This window comes from Physella acuta, unplaced genomic scaffold (genome assembly GCF_028476545.2).
Source record: "Physella acuta isolate Inbredline_101_S28 unplaced genomic scaffold, ASM2847654v3 ptg000704l, whole genome shotgun sequence".
NCBI classification, from domain to species: domain Eukaryota; kingdom Metazoa; phylum Mollusca; class Gastropoda; family Physidae; genus Physella; species Physella acuta.
In genome coordinates this window covers 26,874-45,020 of record NW_026732223.1, presented here as the reverse complement: position 1 = coordinate 45,020, position 18,147 = coordinate 26,874, and the positions used below count along the sequence as shown (strand labels likewise).

Sequence of the window (18,147 nt, the reverse complement as noted above, 5' to 3'; positions counted from 1 at the left end):
AACAGGTGAACTCTACTTCCCTTGCCCAATAAACCGTCATGTTCTAAAAAGGAACTTTAATTACTTTTACTGATATGTGTTTTAGTTGATTTACTATAGTGTGGTCTAAACATTTAAACACTTTTACAGTAAAATATACATAGGCTTCTATAAAAATTCCTATTCCAATCTCATTGCTAGATGCTACATCACCATAGATGTAGAGGGGTCAATGCTGATTGCAGTTTGAAAAGTTTTGAAATCCTGCGTCGATTCTGCGCGGTTATAAAACTTCAAGTTACTCTTCGCGGTCCAAAAATAGTGTTCATCTATGTTGTGACGTAGGCATATGATAAGTTGTTGGAGCTTGCTTTATGCACAGATAGAATGTTGTTTACTTTACGAACACTCTACCGTCCAACCACACCGTCCCATTAAAACATAAAGACGGGAGCTAAAACACAAGGACATACAGCCACACGATAAAACATTAGGACAACCAACCACATAATACAAGACTAGAACAAACAACAACATGATAAAACATTAGGACAACCAACCTCACGATAAAACTTTAGGAAAATCACACAAAATAACACTAGGGCAACCACTGGATAAAACACTAGGACATACAACCACTTGATCCAATTATAGGACAACCACACAATAAAACACTAGGACATACAACCACTTGATCCAATTATAGGACAACCACACAATAAAACACTAGGACATACAACCACTTGATCCAATTATAGGACAACCACACAATAAAACACTAGGACATACAACCACTTGATCCAATTATAGGACAACCACACAATAAAACACTAGGACATACAACCACTTGATCCAATTATAGGACAACCACACAATAAAACACTAGGACATACAACCACTTGATCCAATTATAGGACAACCACACAATAAAACACTAGGACATACAACCACTTGATAAAATTATAGGACAACCACACAATACAAGATTAGGACAAACAACAACACGATAAAACATTAGGACAACCAACCACACAGTAAAACACTAGTACAATCAACCATGCCAAACAGCCAACCAAAGCCCACCAACCCAGTGCCAAATTTCGACAATTAAAGCCAACACGCTTCTAACGTCCCTTTGCGGAAGTTTTGAACCCATTGTTTACCTTAGTAACGTTCATTACGTCAGTATTAACAGGCGCCTGTCAGAAGTTTTTACCTCAATAAAATCACCTTCCGACTTTAACTGCAGGTTTATTTGAACTGTGCCAGAGTCACATGTCAGTGTCATGTCACTTTGCAAGCCTCTGTCACACCAGGCACCTAAAGCACGCTTGACATTAAGGGCATGGGCGGGAGTACTTTTCGTCATAAATCCACTAAATCATCGATTTCCCACTTTTACTTGATCTACACAGAATAATCATCGTTGAATCTAAAAATGACATTGTTATGACCCTAAAAACAGTATTTAATTATGAAAAACCGGGTTCAATGTAGTGTGTACAGGGTCTTTTGTTTAATTTTTTGGTAAAAATAGCAATTTTTCGACCTAGAAAAGTACTATTAGGCTTCGCGGAAACCTAATGTGTTTCATATCAATGGAAAGGCCGTGACCTCCTTTCTTTATTTGTTCTAAAATTAAATGACCAATCAAAATACCTATTTTAATGTGATTATTTTTCTACGTCATAAAGTTGTTTATTTTACTCAGTCGGGTTTTTCCGGTATGCAAATTTTTGACCTCAATTTTTTCATTGGCATACGACGGCGGAAGCTAGTTAGCGATTGGTCGTTTCGCTTCGGCAGTAAACATTCCCTTAGTTTCAGCGCGTTGCTAAGTTTGATCCAGTTTTGTTTCTCTAAGCTTCTGTGCAATACTTACATTATTTTAACATATAATTATTTCAATTAAATATACTATTAACAGTTTAGATTAGTTTGTGTGAATTATCATAAGCAGTGAGACGATTTAATTTGTTTCTCTTTCGATAATGCGTAGAACAAAACACTCGCTAAAAATAGATACACACATCGAACTAATTTACTAAAGCAAGGGCACGTCCGAATGCAACTGATTGCAGCTACCTCTACTCAATCTCGCACTATTCAGACAAGCACTGGTGCAGATGTAATATGCACATTTACTAAGAAACTGCGCCAATGTAAGACACAGTTTTTACAGACAGAAGAAAGCACTGTTACATCTAGTACTGGTAGTGCTAATTTGTAAACCACAGCCATGCAGAATTATTGTCGAATATGATTTGCTTCTTGATGTTATCAATACATTTCCTCGCACACTGTGATGTAGTGGCTACTATTGATGAAAAAAGTGTAAAGGGTTTGCTTCAAGCATGGTGTGGCAGTAATAAAAATGTTGTAAACCGTAAGTATACAACTGCAAAAGAATCCAGAACAAGGCCTTTCACAATAAACAAAGACATCGTCTTATCATAATTGGCTTTAGACATGAGACCATGCAAAATATACTGCTGTTTCTGCGATAGCATAATTCAATTTTGGGCCCAGGCATGCTATGGCATTGCTGTCAAAAGAAGGAAACCATAGTCGAAGACCCAGTGAAGGACGCCAAAAAAGACGCCATGACAACAGCTTTACTACAGCTCTAGGTAAAACAAAGAGCGCCAGAAAAAAAGAAAACTAACAGCCGAACAAGCTCAGAAGTAATATATTCAGCAGCACCATACTTCAGGCTATAAATGTGGTCGATTTTAGTGACATACAGCGATAAATGATCATTTTTTGCAACTTTTTGTTAGTTTTTTGCGTTTTTCTCAGTTTGATGTTTTTTTGTACAATTGTTGAAATAACTTTGTTAATAATTATCAGAACTGAACTAAATTTGCTCCAGTTACTCTTTATATATGTTCAAATAAAACTGATAGAACACTTTTGGAATTTTTGTAAAAAAAAAAATTTTGTTGTTGAAATAGTGAAAAAATTGGACGAAATAATGAAATTTTTACAGTAATGTTTGAAAAAAAAAAGTAAAAAAAAAACTATTTTCTTTTTTGAAAATGTAATCTATCAGAAGTCTTAAACACATGTGTCTGCAGACTATATTAAGTTTTCATGAAATTTGTAAAAACCATTTTTGAGTTATTTCCATTTAAAAATCGTCAATAAAATCCAATATGGCCGCCGTCACCATGGCAACGGAAGATTTAAAAAATAAAAAAAAATATTTTTATGCTTAACTCTTTGAGTTATAACTATTAGCCAAGTATTACATCTTTAGACTCGGAAATAAGGAAGTTGGTACTCATCACCCGCCCATGCCCTTAAAAGCCATTAAATTTTACTGCCGTTGCAACAATTTAATTATCGTTGAGTTTAATGCACGCATGGGTTATGTGATTAACATTTAACTTGGTAAACAAGTTTTATGGATAAGGGGAACGTATGACGTTTAGAAATATTAAATAGGGGCTTGGTAAGATAATATAGCGAGAAATGTGCACTGGGTCACTCCGTTCGGAGGTTCACACACACACACATACACACACACACACACACTCTCTCTCACACACATGTATATATATATATATATATATATATATATATATATATATATATATATATATATATATATATATATATATATAATTTATTTAGAAAATATATAGAAAATGCACTTACACACATGATATGTTGTTTTAAATTGTTTTAATTTTATATATATATATATATATATATATATATATATATATATATATATATATATACAGTGGCGTAGCGAGGAGGGGGGGTGCGGACCGCACCGGGTGACACCATTAAGGGGGGGGGGGTGACACCAAGGCAAAAAATAGCAAAATATATAGAGAAAAATGATAATTTCACTTAATTAAATGCTTAATTAGAGTGTATTAAATAGTCTTTTAAGAGCAAAGTGGACATATCCCAACACGGCTGGAGGGTGGGGGGGTGACACCATAACGTAAACCTGCTAATGATATAGAAAGCACGCAACGCCTAGCTGAATTTATAACCGAATTTAGATGCAAATCGTTAGTATTATCTGAGCACAGTTTAAAGCAATCACGGTGGGGGGTGACGACGAGGGGGGGGGGGAGTTACATCAACTCAACGTTGCAATATATATGCCTGAGGAAAACGGATTGGTTGTGAATCGTAATAAGCTATATGTTAATCCATGTATGGGTTGGGGGTGGGGGGGGGTAAAAAAATTAAATACATCCAGCAGAAAAAAAATATTTGAATAAATATACACATACTTACAAGTGTTTATGGAATATATATATATATATATATATATATATATATATATATATATATATATATATATATATATATATATATATATATATATATATATATATTTACGGGGGGTGGTTGGGGGGGTGACACCATCAGGTGCCGCACCGGGTGACACCCGTCCTCGCTACGCCACTGAGTATACATTTTACTCATAATAATGTTTCTATGATCGAAATGTCAATCACTAAAATGCAACTGACATAATTTTAAAAAATTTCCCGAAAGTTGCAGTTTTTTTTTTAATTTTTTATTTAAAGGGAATGCACCGCGTTTACAGTACTTCATTTTTACAAAGTTTAATTTTAGTCCTTTTCCGCTGTAAACAAAATGGCAGCTACCACGCGAAAACAGAGGGCTAAGAAAACAGTAGACAAAAGCTTACTGGTAGTGTTTTTATTTTATTTCTTCTCAAAGCATACATAGCTTAAAAAATAAGTGATAGTTTTATTTAAAACAAAAATCAGACATAGGAACACAAACTAGAAACATTGAATAAGTTTCTATTGGCCAGTGTGTGGAGTTGAAGTGTGCCCATCCATGGCATTTTTCTAGATCTAGATTAGATCTAGAGTAAAGTTCCGCGTGTGGTCACACATAGCGAAAAATTCCGAACTCCCGATTTTCATCGGGCGCTATTTTGTAACCGTTTCACACAGAAACAAACCGAAAGTAATTTATTACTCCACTGCCATTCTACTCTAATATGCATGAGTTATTTTGTATTCATACGCATAGTATTTGAGATATTCATGTTTTAGTGACGAACCTCCTTGTGATCGACTTTTCCCCCCTTTTTACTTGCCTGTGGTCACCTGTCCCTGCTTGTGATCACTAGCGTATTTTTTACGTTTTGATCCAATTTTAATAATTTTACTCATTTAAACGTGTTGATGATTGTATAATTAATTAATAGATTTGCAAAACCAAATAATAACACGTTAATTAAATTTATTAACTACAAATTACGGATGACCCAGTGATGACTCAAGGGACGCAACTATTATAATCATAACAAAGGGACGTAACAATCACTAACAAGACAAAACGTAACATTTGCTTCAATTGGATTGTATGTAGAGACACAAACTAGATTTAGAAGAAGTAGATGATTAAAATAATTTAAAACAACAGAAAAAAATAGAAATTATATAGGTTCTAGACTTAGCTTGAAATATAGAGCAGCTAGATCTAGGCTAGTCTAGCTCAAGTCATTGGTGACCACAGCGAGGGTAAAACACAAAAATCGTTACCCCAGCTGTGATCACCCCCATTTCACCACTAAGATTCTTTTAATAGCCTTAACTACAGTATTTTCAGTGTCCCGCACATAAATAGAAGCTATTTATAGTTAACCTAGTTATAAAAAGCTTTGATTGGTTGGTTTTATTCATCTCATCCGGGACCTAGTGCTTTTCATACGGGGGAACTAGAATCGCCTACGACGTCATACCTCGAAACTTGAAAATTTAAAAACTCGTCTTTCAGAAGGAGTGAAACAAAAGAATTTGACCTGGATATATTTAGAAATGGACATGTTTACAGCAGATATTGGTAGTTTCGTATAAAACATCCAAACAAATATTATACGAAGCCATAAACAGGAATGTGACTACACCGTGGTTTTGACCACACGCGGAACTTTACTCTAGATTCTAGTCTAAATTTATTTTTACATTCACTTTCACAGCCTTGCCGCAGGGCCCTATATTTTAAATTAATAACAGTGTGGGTAAAAAAACGAGGCACTAATACAATGTGAGACATTACTGTCACATTACCCATGGAAATATAAATGGCATTAATAAATGGTAGTATTTCTCTCTAACTTGGATGCGTGGTCGGTTGCTAACAACAATATGGCGCCCGGACCGGACGTCTGATTTCCGGTGATTTTTCGGCCAAATTTCAGAGACCTTCAACTAATTACATTTAAAAATGTTTACCACGCGCAAAATGGCGGGATTTCCGTGTCATAACAACAAACCATAAGTGGCAGGGTTAGATATGCCAGAAAAGCATTTTAAAATTTGGTTTGGAGAACGGAGGCTAAATTCAAAAGTTGGTTTCATTAAAATTAATAGAATTTAAAAAATATCAACAGTGTAGGTACAGAAATGAGCGAGAACGTAAAGCATTATTAGTTTTATCAGTCTATGAAAACAGAAATCAAATATTGTGAGCTGTTTTTTTATAAGACTGGCGTCCGTATCACAACCAATTTATTTTTATTTTTTAAAAACCACGTGACCGCTATTTGGTGATCACTAGTGAGGAACTCTTGTGCATGGAGTCTAACCTGATTTGTGGTTTTCTTTAGCTTCAAGCTTAAGAAGAGTTGTCATGGAGAGATGTGTTGGACATGGTAGTGATTGACAATAAATATTAAATTAACTAATTTAGTTCAAAACGAACTAAAAACTCCAAAGTTAGTGCCTAATGGATTAAATATGGATGTCTATTATTCAGTGGTCATGTTTAAATTGATAATTGCGTAAATTCTAGATTTAGTGAGAAAAACTAATAAATGGGCAGATAACGATAGGGTTGTCGGCATCCGCCGAGTTGGCGGTAAAAACATGACCCGAAATCGCCCATTACTTTCTGATACCGGACCCACGAGATTTGGTTTTGCATACTAATAAGTTTTTAATTTATGGTAATTAATTAAGTTTAAAAGGTCATTTCCTAAGGTTAATTAAGAAGTAGAGTGGTTGTCCCTTAGTTTTAATGGCTTTGCGACCTGATTGCATGCTGTCTCTGCTTTGGTCTTCCCCCTGTATCAAGGTTAGTTTCAAATACGTTGGAATCTCGATTTTTTAAAAGATTCCTCTAGATGAGAGTAGATTACTGATCAGACATATCTTAAGTAATTGGAAATGAAATTTGTTTTTGGATATTTTGACTCCGACATTAGTTATACCCCTCCGAACGTAGTCACTGTATGTAGGTCATGCTGCCACCATTGTTATATTTTTTCATCCCGATCTTCCTGCCTTTAAGTTTGATCAACTAATAACAGCAATCTTATGGCATGTGCAAACAAATCTAATTTTTTATTTCAAAATATATTTACATACCCATCTTTAATTTTTTCAGCTCTAGTTCTAGTTTTCTAGAATATGTTTTTCCTAAAAATCCAATTTTGTCTGACTAGACTCTAGACTGACAAGAGTCAGACCTAGAATGACCTAGATCTAGGTTACCTGTCTGTTGCTATACACTAACATTGTGCTAACTGTAATTTTAAGTATTCAAGTTCTACTCACCCTTAGATATAGTTATATGCTGAAAATCAGAATCCATACACAATTCACACATAAAAACATTGATCTGTTAACTTCATTTCACTTATTACAAAATGACTTTTATATGGACTCTACTTCACCTGCCCAAAATAACAAGGCAGTTATAGACACATTACAGTGTTCATGTCATTTACTTTCATTCACTGTATTTATATAAAATATTGCTTTAGAAACATTTTCATATTTGCGCAGCAGTTTTATAACAAAATGGCTTAAAGATGGACTCTACTTCACCTGCCCAAAATAATGAGGCAATTATATGCACATAACAGTGTTCAAGTCATTTACTTTAGATTTCTAACTTTGTAGTTCTTTCATTTGCTGTATTTATATAAAATATGGCTTTAGAAACATTTTCATATTTGCGCAGCACACAGTTTTTTGGGGTTATGGGAGGAAGCCAACACAAAAATATAAGTTCTGTATTATTTTTATTAATTTCAACAGCATTTACAAGTTCTATATATCATTCTAGTTAAACTCTGCAAATATGAACAAAATACAACTGCAAGTAAAATAACTATGCTCAATTTATTCAGGTATACCATGACTTGTCACAATTGGCCAATGCAAAAGCAAGGGGATTCCACCCCTCACAAAAAAATTCGCCAAAAAAAAACTATTTGAGCTAGACAGAAAATCTTTTTTGTTATGTTTTCATATAGTTGAGCTCTACAAGAATATGTAATTTTTATTTTTATATGATGATTAGTGTTTTTTTACCTAAATCCCTAATAACGAGACTAGGCTTTTTGATGAGAATTATAGAATGATTTTTTTATTAAAAATGTATCAATAATAGCTAGAACACTAGTAAACTAAGCTAATTTAGCATATTTTAACTTTCTGTGCAAAGTCATTATTACTTAAAAAAAATTCCAAAGTCAGGTCAGCCTGTGGCACCCTCCACTGAACTTGACAGAAGGAAAAAAAACTTGACCCGTGACCCTCATTGAAACAGAATTTGCTTTTGTTTTATTTTTTATTTTTAGTAAACATGTGCTTTATCTTACCCAATAAGTGATAAAAATTTGAAAATTAATTTTAATTACTGTTGTAAAGTGAGATAAACAGCTTAATAAACACGTGTTTTCTTCAGGGGGTGTGACCCGGGTGTGTCAAATCGCAATTGGAACTTTATATTTCTGTGTTTTATGACTATATTTGTTTACAATTAGCATGCTATGCTTTTAAAATTGATAAAGGGTAAGTATACCAAGTTACAAAATCTGCAATCTAACTGATAATTCATACTTTCAGTTTAAAAAATAATAAAAATGATCATCAACGAAGAAAGCGTAAACATTCTATTTTTAGGTGTGACATAAAAAAACAGTAATAAATCTAGCCAAATGATTGGATTCTTGCGCGGCACACATTTTCCCGCGCCTCGTTTTCACCAAACAAGATTATAATAAAATGGCATTATTGGGGGTGATCGTTTTTCCACGAACACATCTCATAAACCCAAGAAATTATTACCAGATAATTGTAATGTGTGTTAAATTAATAGTTTAAAGTTTTCAAGTAACATAGGCTGGGTTCCAAGGAATGCGATATTTCAGAGTTATTTGATTTAAAAGACAAGAATACATAGAGCTATTTTCACTTACGCGCCGCTTGCGAGACAAACAAAGAAATTAGGTCAAAAGTACATCTGGGAATTCTTAAATAACAGACTGAAATAGAAACGGATAGTTCCGTTTTCTAAAATTAACGATGGCATCGTAATCAATAGTTTTATCCCTCTACCGTTTAGAGAAAGCGAAACTGGTCGCCATTTTAGTAAGCGCATGAGCCGTGAGATGCCACGAAAATGACAAACCCGGAAGTGTTGAATCGAACGGCCTAACGAGACACAATTCACAAGACTATAATTTTAGGCTGTGTGGTTCACTGCTTCCGGGTTTGTTTATATTATCTCATGGCTCAAGCTCTCGAAGCAATTTAGAAAGCTGGCGGCATGGTTTCCTTTTCATTAAGGCATTAAGGGATAGAGGGATAAAACCAATGATTTTGAGGCCATCGTCAATTCTAGTAATCAGAATTAGAATTAGAGCCTACCCGTTTTTAATTCTGTTGATCGAGGATAGTTAGGTGTACTTTTGACCTAATTTGTTTATTTATCTCACAAGCGGCGCTTTAGTGAAAGTAGCTCTATTAATTCTTGTGTTAACATGAAGTTAAAATCAAATAACTTTTTATCTATTATTATCGAATGATGCCACATTGGCTTTTCTTTACTGTTATTTAAATAGTAGTGTATAATTTATTTTCTACTTTTTAGTGCATTATTACAGAAAAGCTTGTTATTAAAACGTTTTTATGAAAAAAATGTATGTGTAAATTGTAATTTGTTTTACCTATTTGTGATTGTTGTACCTATTTGTGATTGTTGTACCTATCTGTGATTGTTGCACCAAGTTGTGATTGTTGTATTTTCCTGTCTGTTCTAGGGCCCAGTCACTGAAGAAGACAGGCTGCCTGGGGTTGTGTATATCGGTCACGTGCCCCATGGTTTCTATGAAAGACAGCTCTCTAGCTACTTCTCCCAGTTCGGCAAGGTGCTCAACGTCAAACTTTCTCGCTCCAAGAAGGTAGGTTTTGTGCATCCAACTTTGTATAGACCATCTGTATCACACTATAATGTTTGTATTTTAACTTACTTTCATTACATTGCTACTTTCTTGTAAGAAGAAAACAACAAGTGTATGTATGATTTGCTTAGTATTGAGAAGTGTAATTTATAATAAACTTTCCTTGTTTTCATGTAACCTATTCTGTGTGTTGTTTTATAAACATACATGAATTCGTTCGCATATTATAGCTCTGCATCAACTTGTAGAATTGTATTCAGGAGGGGGTTTCTTGTACATAAAGTTATTTCAAGTTCTCTTTTGTCTTATAGAACGGTAAATCAAAAGGATATGCCTTCGTCAAATTTAAATATGCAGCTGTCGCCAAGACTGTAGCAGAGACCTGCCATAACTACTTGTTTTTTAACAAACTTTTGAAATGTAAGTGAGCCTGTTATTTTGTTCATGTTTCCTTTACATTGAACTAGGTGAATCTAATTACTTATAATAAGTTTAGTTTTATAGCCTTTTCATTCTTTGAGTCTTGATATGATCATAGTGGTATGAGTCAACATTCCTTTAGCTGCCTGTCAAGTTTTAAATAAACATTTCATTATAAACTGTTTCATAATTAACAACATTAATTTACACTTTTTTTTCCATTGTTCATTGAAATTTGAGTAGTGTGATTGAAACCTTTGTAACAGAAGGATAACATTTTGTTTTATCTGTGTTCAGGTGAATACAAGCCCATGTCTGAAGTCCATGAAAACACATTTTTCAAGTTCAAATGGAGGCCAACAACCAAACCCAAACGTCAACATAACAGCGCCAAGACAACAGAAAAGTTAGACGAGTCACTCAGGAGGTCAGCGAGGAATCAGTCAAAAAAGTTGGAGAAATTAAAAGAGTTCGGGATAGACTTAAAGCTGGAGGACATCATGGTGGGTGTAATTTTACAGAAATGATATTGTGTAATTAAAAAGTTATTAAAATAGACGTGAAATACATAATTTTTGTACTCAACATTTGCTTACCAAAGTATTCAGGGTTTCCACAAATACAAGGAATAAGAGGGTATTTTAAAAAGAAAAGCCCAAATTAAGAGTCTAGAATTTACACATTTTAGATACTAATTGCTGCTGTTTTTTATCAGACTGTTAAGACCTAATTATAATTATTATTTATACTTCAAATTCCTATGAAATATTATAGTGCTTTATAGCAGGACAAGTATCAACCCTGTAACCATAAAATTAAAATAATTTTATTGAGAGCATGCTGTTTTATTTCATTAGATCCTAATTAAAAGCTGCAAATCAAAATATTAATTTAAATAGGTTTTTATCTGACGATTATAATAATTACAATTCATACTTACAGGATGTCCCGAAAATTCCGAAAAAACAACCAAAGAAAAAGTCAAAGGAAACACCCACACCAAAAGAGTAATTTGTTTTTTTGTTTCAATTTTTTTTAATGTATCATGGAATAAATTATTGAAAGATGTTAATCCTTGTGGTTAAATTTATTGTTTTGATTAGTGAAATCCTCTTTTTCTCAACTAGTTTATTAACTGTATTGCAGGGCGATCTTACCTTTAAAGTCATAGTTAAAACTTGTTTGTAACACTCGTGGTTAAGGGGTGCTTAGACTATGGGGGATGGGGATTTTTGAATAGCATACATATAATATAAGAAACTTAATGTTAAAATTGGGGACAGTGTGGCCTAGCTGTAGAGAGCTAGAATGCTAACCTGAGAGTCACAAGTTTGAATCTGGGTTCAAATCAATGGAACATCCCTCTGTCCACCCAGCTCAGGGAACCTAACCTTAGGGAAACAAAGGCGGCTGACCACACTATCCCTTCATATGCCGAGGTCTCTGTAGCAGTTGAACTCTACTTCATCTGCCCCTTATCTTAGCCACGAACTGGAAACGATGCTGAAATGAATGTTAAAATGCTAATTTTCATTATTAGTGTGGTTATGGTTAGAGGAAATGAAACTGATATCATTATATGTGGGAGGGGGAAGAAGCTGCCTATTTGCAATAAGTTTTACAACTTTGCTATTCAAGATGGTGTTATTCGTGTTGGAGTTGTCTCCCATAATTATCTTGTCATGAAATTATTTTCAAAGTTATTAAATGTCTGCTTTTAAAATTTTTATAGGGGGTTGGCATGGTTGAGTCGGTAAAGCTTATGGTTGCTAAACCAAAAAGTCTTGAGTTCCAACCCTCATTGCAGATGCAACTCGACAGCTGGGTACAGCAACTCTTCTAAGAGAGACAACTTAAAAATCAAACAACTGCTGCCATGTAGGTTGTTCTTTGTTGGACAAAGGCTTTGGAAGCAAATCCAAAAAGAAAGCAGGCTGAAATCTGAGTCAACAGCCTATATAGCACATAACAAGTTGACACGTACTTAATTGTGTTGTAACAGCTGCTTACGATCAGTTCATGTTTTTGCAGTGAGCATGTGCACACACTGGGGAGTCCAGTTGATATTTCGTCCATAAATTACGTCACACTCGTAGGGGGAGGGGGGGGTCAGTAATTTTTGTGACGGTGTTTGATGAAGGGGGGGGGGGGTTCAGATGGTGCGACGTCACACTTTTGCATTATAAAAAAAGCAATGTTAGAAAACGAATTTTAGACGTTATTTCGCGTTATAGAAAACTGCTTTAACTGTTTTGTTATAGGAATTGATTAAAATACTCTTTTTTTGACAGAGTTCAGACAAGATTTTGGAAAAAAATTCAACTGCAATTTTTAGGGTGGGGGTGGAGACTGAGGTGTGACGTCATTTTAGGGGTGGGGGGTCTGGCTTTTTGTGACGGAGGGGAGAGGGGAGATTAAAAGCGTGACGTCGTTTATGGATGAACCCTTTGAAAATGTCGAATTCGGTCTCAGAGTTTGAGTAAGAAAAGTGTCTTTCAGTTTTTACTTTCTCTTATAGAGAAAGTAGTATTGTATTCGTGCAAAAAAAAAAATCAAGATTTTTTTTACAAATCGTTTTACACCCCCTGAGTCGGAAAAACAAAGTTTTGCAATTTTGTCCGTGTGTATGTGTTTCTGTGAACGATAGGTTGAGTAGCGTTATAGCTAGGTTGATGAAATTTTATAAATAAGTATTAAAAATATTATGAAAATTTTAAACATTTTTATTCTCTTAAAAATAAGAACTACATAAGTAGCCTTAAGGCAGCCAGGTGACGCTGTTGGTGTCAGTTGGTGACCTACTTAGAAGTCTCCCTATGAAGCGCTGGATTAAATGTTATAATCCCATACATCACCTGAAAAAAGGAAGAAAAATAAAAAGAAGACCATCCGCGATTAAAATATGTACTAACTTATTTTTTCGCTTGATAACCAAGTGAAACTAATTGTATGCAATCATCATTATTATGGATTTACATGTGCAATCTAAACATTTCTTATGAAACATGTTCGGATACATGTAGACAATTTAAAACGCTATCAAACTATTTAATGAAACAGTGTTTGGCAGAGTTTCTTCCAGGCATCTCTTCGGAGCCCCCCCCCCCCCCCGAAGAAAGTCTACTGCCCCCCTCCCCCGAACGAGATGGAATTTATATAGTAAAAATATAATTTTAATAGTGTCCGCCCCCCCCCCCCCCCCCCGAAAAAAAAAGTCTGGAAGAAACACTGGTGTTCGGATACATGTAGACAACTTAAAATGCCATCAAACTATTTTAATGAAACAATGTTGAACAATTAATGTCCCCTTCCCGGGGACAACTTTCGATTTGCACCCCCCCCCCCCTCGAACTTTTCATTTGCACCCTTCCCCCCTCAAACTTTCAATTTGGCGCCCCCCCCCCCTGAGGTCGGCGCCCGGGGACATATGTCTCCGCCCCCCCCCCCCCTCGCTACGCCTCTGAAATGATATCAAAATATTTTAATAAAATAATAAATGTTCTGATAAATGTAGACAATTTAAAATGCCATCAAACTATTTTAATGAAACAATTAATGTTCGGATACATGAAGACAATTTAAAATGCTATCAAACTATTTTAATAAAACATTTAATGTTTGGATACATGTAGACAATTTCAAATGCTATTAAACTATTTTAATGAAACAATTAATGGTCGGATACATGTAGACAGTTTAAAATGATATCAAACTATTTTAATGAAACAATTAATGTTCGGATACATGAAGACAATTTAAAATGCTATCAAACTATTTTAATGAAACATTTAATGTTTGGATACATGTAGACAATTTCAAATGCTATTATACTATTTTAATGAAACAATTAATGTTCGAATACATGTAGACAATTTAAAATGCTATCAAACTATTTTAATGAAACAATTAATGTTCGGATAAATGTAGACAATTTAAAATGCTATCAAACTATTTTAATGAAACAATTAAAAGTTAAAATAAACAAACTAGTGGGTTTAAAACTTAAATGTGGTGCTTGACCTGGAGCCTCCATTTCATTAGCCGAACCTGAAAAGAAACATGTAGCTAATCATTTTACTCATCTTTTTGACAGTGATGTGTCAGTTTCATTTTTATTCTTAGTGGTCGTAAACGTTAAAGTCAGACTTTTTCTCGTCATAAAGTTTCCAATCGCCCAAACCCTCCCCCCCCTTCCAACACCCTCCAGCTTTTAAGACGAACCCCTAAGAGGGAGCATGGTGGTTGGACGTTTAAAAAAACAAAGTCCATTAACTGAAGTTTAAGAACTGGCAAAGTATGCTCTACCATTGAATCGCACCGTCCCTGAATATTGACATAAAACAGACAAAAAAAACCAGTTTATCTCGCCTTAAGGCTTACATACATTTCTTGACAATGTTAAACGACTATGTGCATAGCTAACCCCACAGTTACCTTGGCCGTCTGTTGAAATTGTGTTGTTCTAAGATCTTCGTTAGGTACTGAGAAGCTTCTTCTTTGCTTTTGAAGACTATCGGTTTCTTAGCCCGCACAATGAAGGACTCTGTAATCATCACCTCCAGAATAGCAAGAACGACAATCGACACGAGGACGACGAGTAATTTTTGCATCGTTGTTGAGGGACTTTGTAGGTTAAATCAATGGGAGAAAACATAAAGATTGAAATTTTAAACAATTTCAGCACGTCGGTCTAGTTGTGGTAAGCTAAATCAATCACAACTAAATTTCCAAATGTTTTTTGAAATAAACTAAAAAGTAAGACACTTAAATTTAATTGCGGTATTGGTGCATCGAAGCTAATATCTTTTCTTGTCATCTAGTATCTAGAACAGGGGTCGGCAACCTTTTAAGACGAAAGAGCCAAAAGTTACAATTTACAAAATCTCACAGTTTATAAAGAGCCACTAACACTTGTTGTCAATATTATGGTAATTGATTAGGATTAGGTACATGAATTTAAACTAAATATTATTTCATACTTAAACCCATTTATTATATGCATGTTTCGCACAAAACATATTAAAGTATTTTAGCTAGCTCTGCTAGGATAATAAAATCAAATTATATAACCATACCACTATCCCTACCCAATTTAGAAGCTAATAACTAAAACCTACGTCACTCAAATCAAATTAATGCACACTGACTCATAAAAAATGCCTTCTGAATAAAATAACAATTAGGCTACTTTTGAAAATATTCGGAATACAAAAATTCTGCACTTCGGTAGTGAAAAGCATGGAACCACTGTCACGGGGCTGGCCACAGCACAGTTGTGGAACTGGTAAGCAGGTGCCAGCTGTCGGTATACGCTCTACTCCACCTAGATCTATTCTTAGTGTTTTTATCTTGTTTAAAGTTGTTTTTACAGTATAATATTTTTATGAGTTGTGAAAAGAAAATAATATAATTATTTTGGAACTGGCGAGCCGCATCCTGACATCGAAAGAGCCGCATGCGGCTCGCGAGCCGAAGGGTGCCGATCCCTGATCTAGAATAACCCTTGCCTTGGACCTTACACTCACAGCGAAAAAAAAAACACTGTAACGAATTACAAAAACAACAAAATTTACGCAAGTGGTAAAGTTTATATATATATATATATATATATATATATATATATATATATATATATATATATATATATATATATATATATATATATATATCGGGGGGAAGGGGTGTGACACCATTAGTTGGCACACCGGGTGACACTCGACCTAGCGACGCCACTGCTATAAGACAAACAAGTATTGCAGCGGATGCTTCCAACAAGAAGAAAAAAACAAGATATTTGTTAGTTGTAAATTATCAGCCAATACTACTATTGTACACAGTTTACTATAAGGAAACTTTGCGACAATAGCAATCTATTGTAAAATATGTCACATTTTAAACACTCTCTGCCTCCCCCGTCATTGGTCAAAAGAACTGACCCTCTACCGCTAACTGTTGGACGTCAGTCTTGAACTACCCCCCCTTGAACAGGTTTGCTGTGGAGGACGTTGTAGCATGCTAGCCTAGTTAGAACAGCGGTGTCTTAAATAGGAAGCACCAACTAGTGCTAGGGGATGCGCGGATTTTCATTGGGATGTCCGTACTTTTAGCTTATACAACTTATATTTTTTTTATGAACACAAATAAGTTGTCAGCATAGATGTTATTTAACTGTTTTATAAATTCTGTCTGCGTTTCTGTAGCGATAATTGTTTTACGAGATAAGGTTGCTAGCCTTATGTTTCAACCCCCAACCTGGAGGACCAGGGTGTTAGCTTTGGTCTGATCCCTACCCGCGCAGACCTTCCCAGCTTGGCTGAACCTACCAGGAGTTTACACTCCCGCTGGTATAGCTCTGGGGGTGGTCAGGGTAAGCAAGCTGCCAAGCCACGACAAGGCCCTAGCACCAGATGACAGGTTTTATAAATTACCCTAAAAACACTCCATGTCTCAAAACATTTCGAAAGAAAACAGCGTATTTAAAAAAATTGAGAATAACATAGACAATGTTAAGAGAATTAACTCACCCGAATAACAACGTTATTGTTAAGCGGTGCGTGCGTTATGTTTTATAGTCGGATTTAACAGTACTAGACACAATAATCAATAAAACTATTGTTTGAAATAAACTGTAACACCGGAGGCTTAAGCAGGGGGGGGGGGGAGCAGAGGGGCTGTCGCTCCCCCTAGGACCATAAATTATACAGGAGAGGCTCCTTGTTTGGTGATCAGATTAAATAAAATGTAACTTAAACCAAGCTTCACCTGCTGCAAAGATAGAAATTACAACTCATCTTACAGAAACTACAAACTTGTAATTCTCATTATCTACAACCAATTTAATATTATTATGTTAATAACTACTTTATTAAAACTCAACACGTGCATACATGTTTGCCCTTTTGACACCTAGTTATCCACTAGACAAAAACAAATCGCCTTTCCTTCATCAACTCATCAATTTTTAGCATGTTTACATCATTCATTCATACACCCTCTCTAAACCCCCATGGATGGCATTAGGGTTGCCAGATACCTTTTCCGAAAATACTGGACACCTTTCCATCCTTCCCTTCTCAGGTATGCCGCAAAGCAGAAGAAGGGGGGTAACAGAGTATTATTCATATACTTGTCCAGTATTTATATTAATTTTATCCTGGACAGTCTGCTCAAATACTGGACTGTCCAGTTCAAAACTGGACACCTGGCAACCCTAAATGGTATTGCATACTTCGCTATTTTCTTCTTTACAGATGCGTCCTAAGGGTAATCCATAAATGATGTCACGCTTTTTTTGACGATTTTCACCTCTCTTCCCCCACCCTCCGTCACACGTTGTCACAAAAAAGCTAGACCCCCCCCCCCCCTAAAATTACATCACACATCAGCCTACAATCCCCTCAAAATTGCTGTAGGATTTTTATTAAAACATTGATATTTTTCCAAAATCTTGTCAGAACTCTGTCAACATAGAGTATTTTGATCAATTCCCATTACAGTTTATTGAAACTGTTTACTAAGACGCGAAATAACGGCTAAAACTCGTTTTA

The 18,147-nt window shown here is 35.1% G+C and overlaps 1 protein-coding gene and 1 long non-coding RNA gene across 2 annotated transcripts; one reads left to right on the top strand and one right to left on the bottom strand.

Annotated features, from left to right (window-relative positions):
- Positions 1-4,584: 4,584 nt before the first annotated feature.
- Positions 4,585-11,668, top strand: LOC131949610 (uncharacterized). Its single transcript, XM_059311455.1, has 5 exons — positions 4,585-4,662; positions 10,040-10,180; positions 10,492-10,600; positions 10,898-11,103; positions 11,543-11,668. Exons 1-5 carry the CDS (start codon positions 4,606-4,608, stop codon positions 11,609-11,611), a joined length of 582 nt encoding a protein of 193 aa, XP_059167438.1. The 5' UTR covers positions 4,585-4,605; the 3' UTR covers positions 11,612-11,668.
- Positions 11,669-14,458: 2,790 nt separating this feature from the next.
- On the bottom strand, positions 14,459-17,182 carry LOC131949599 (uncharacterized). The gene is made up of 3 exons (XR_009388180.1): positions 17,125-17,182; positions 15,035-15,223; positions 14,459-14,647 (listed from the first exon to the last, which is right to left on the bottom strand). It is a non-coding gene; the product is annotated as an uncharacterized LOC131949599 (long non-coding RNA).
- Positions 17,183-18,147: the final 965 nt, after the last annotated feature.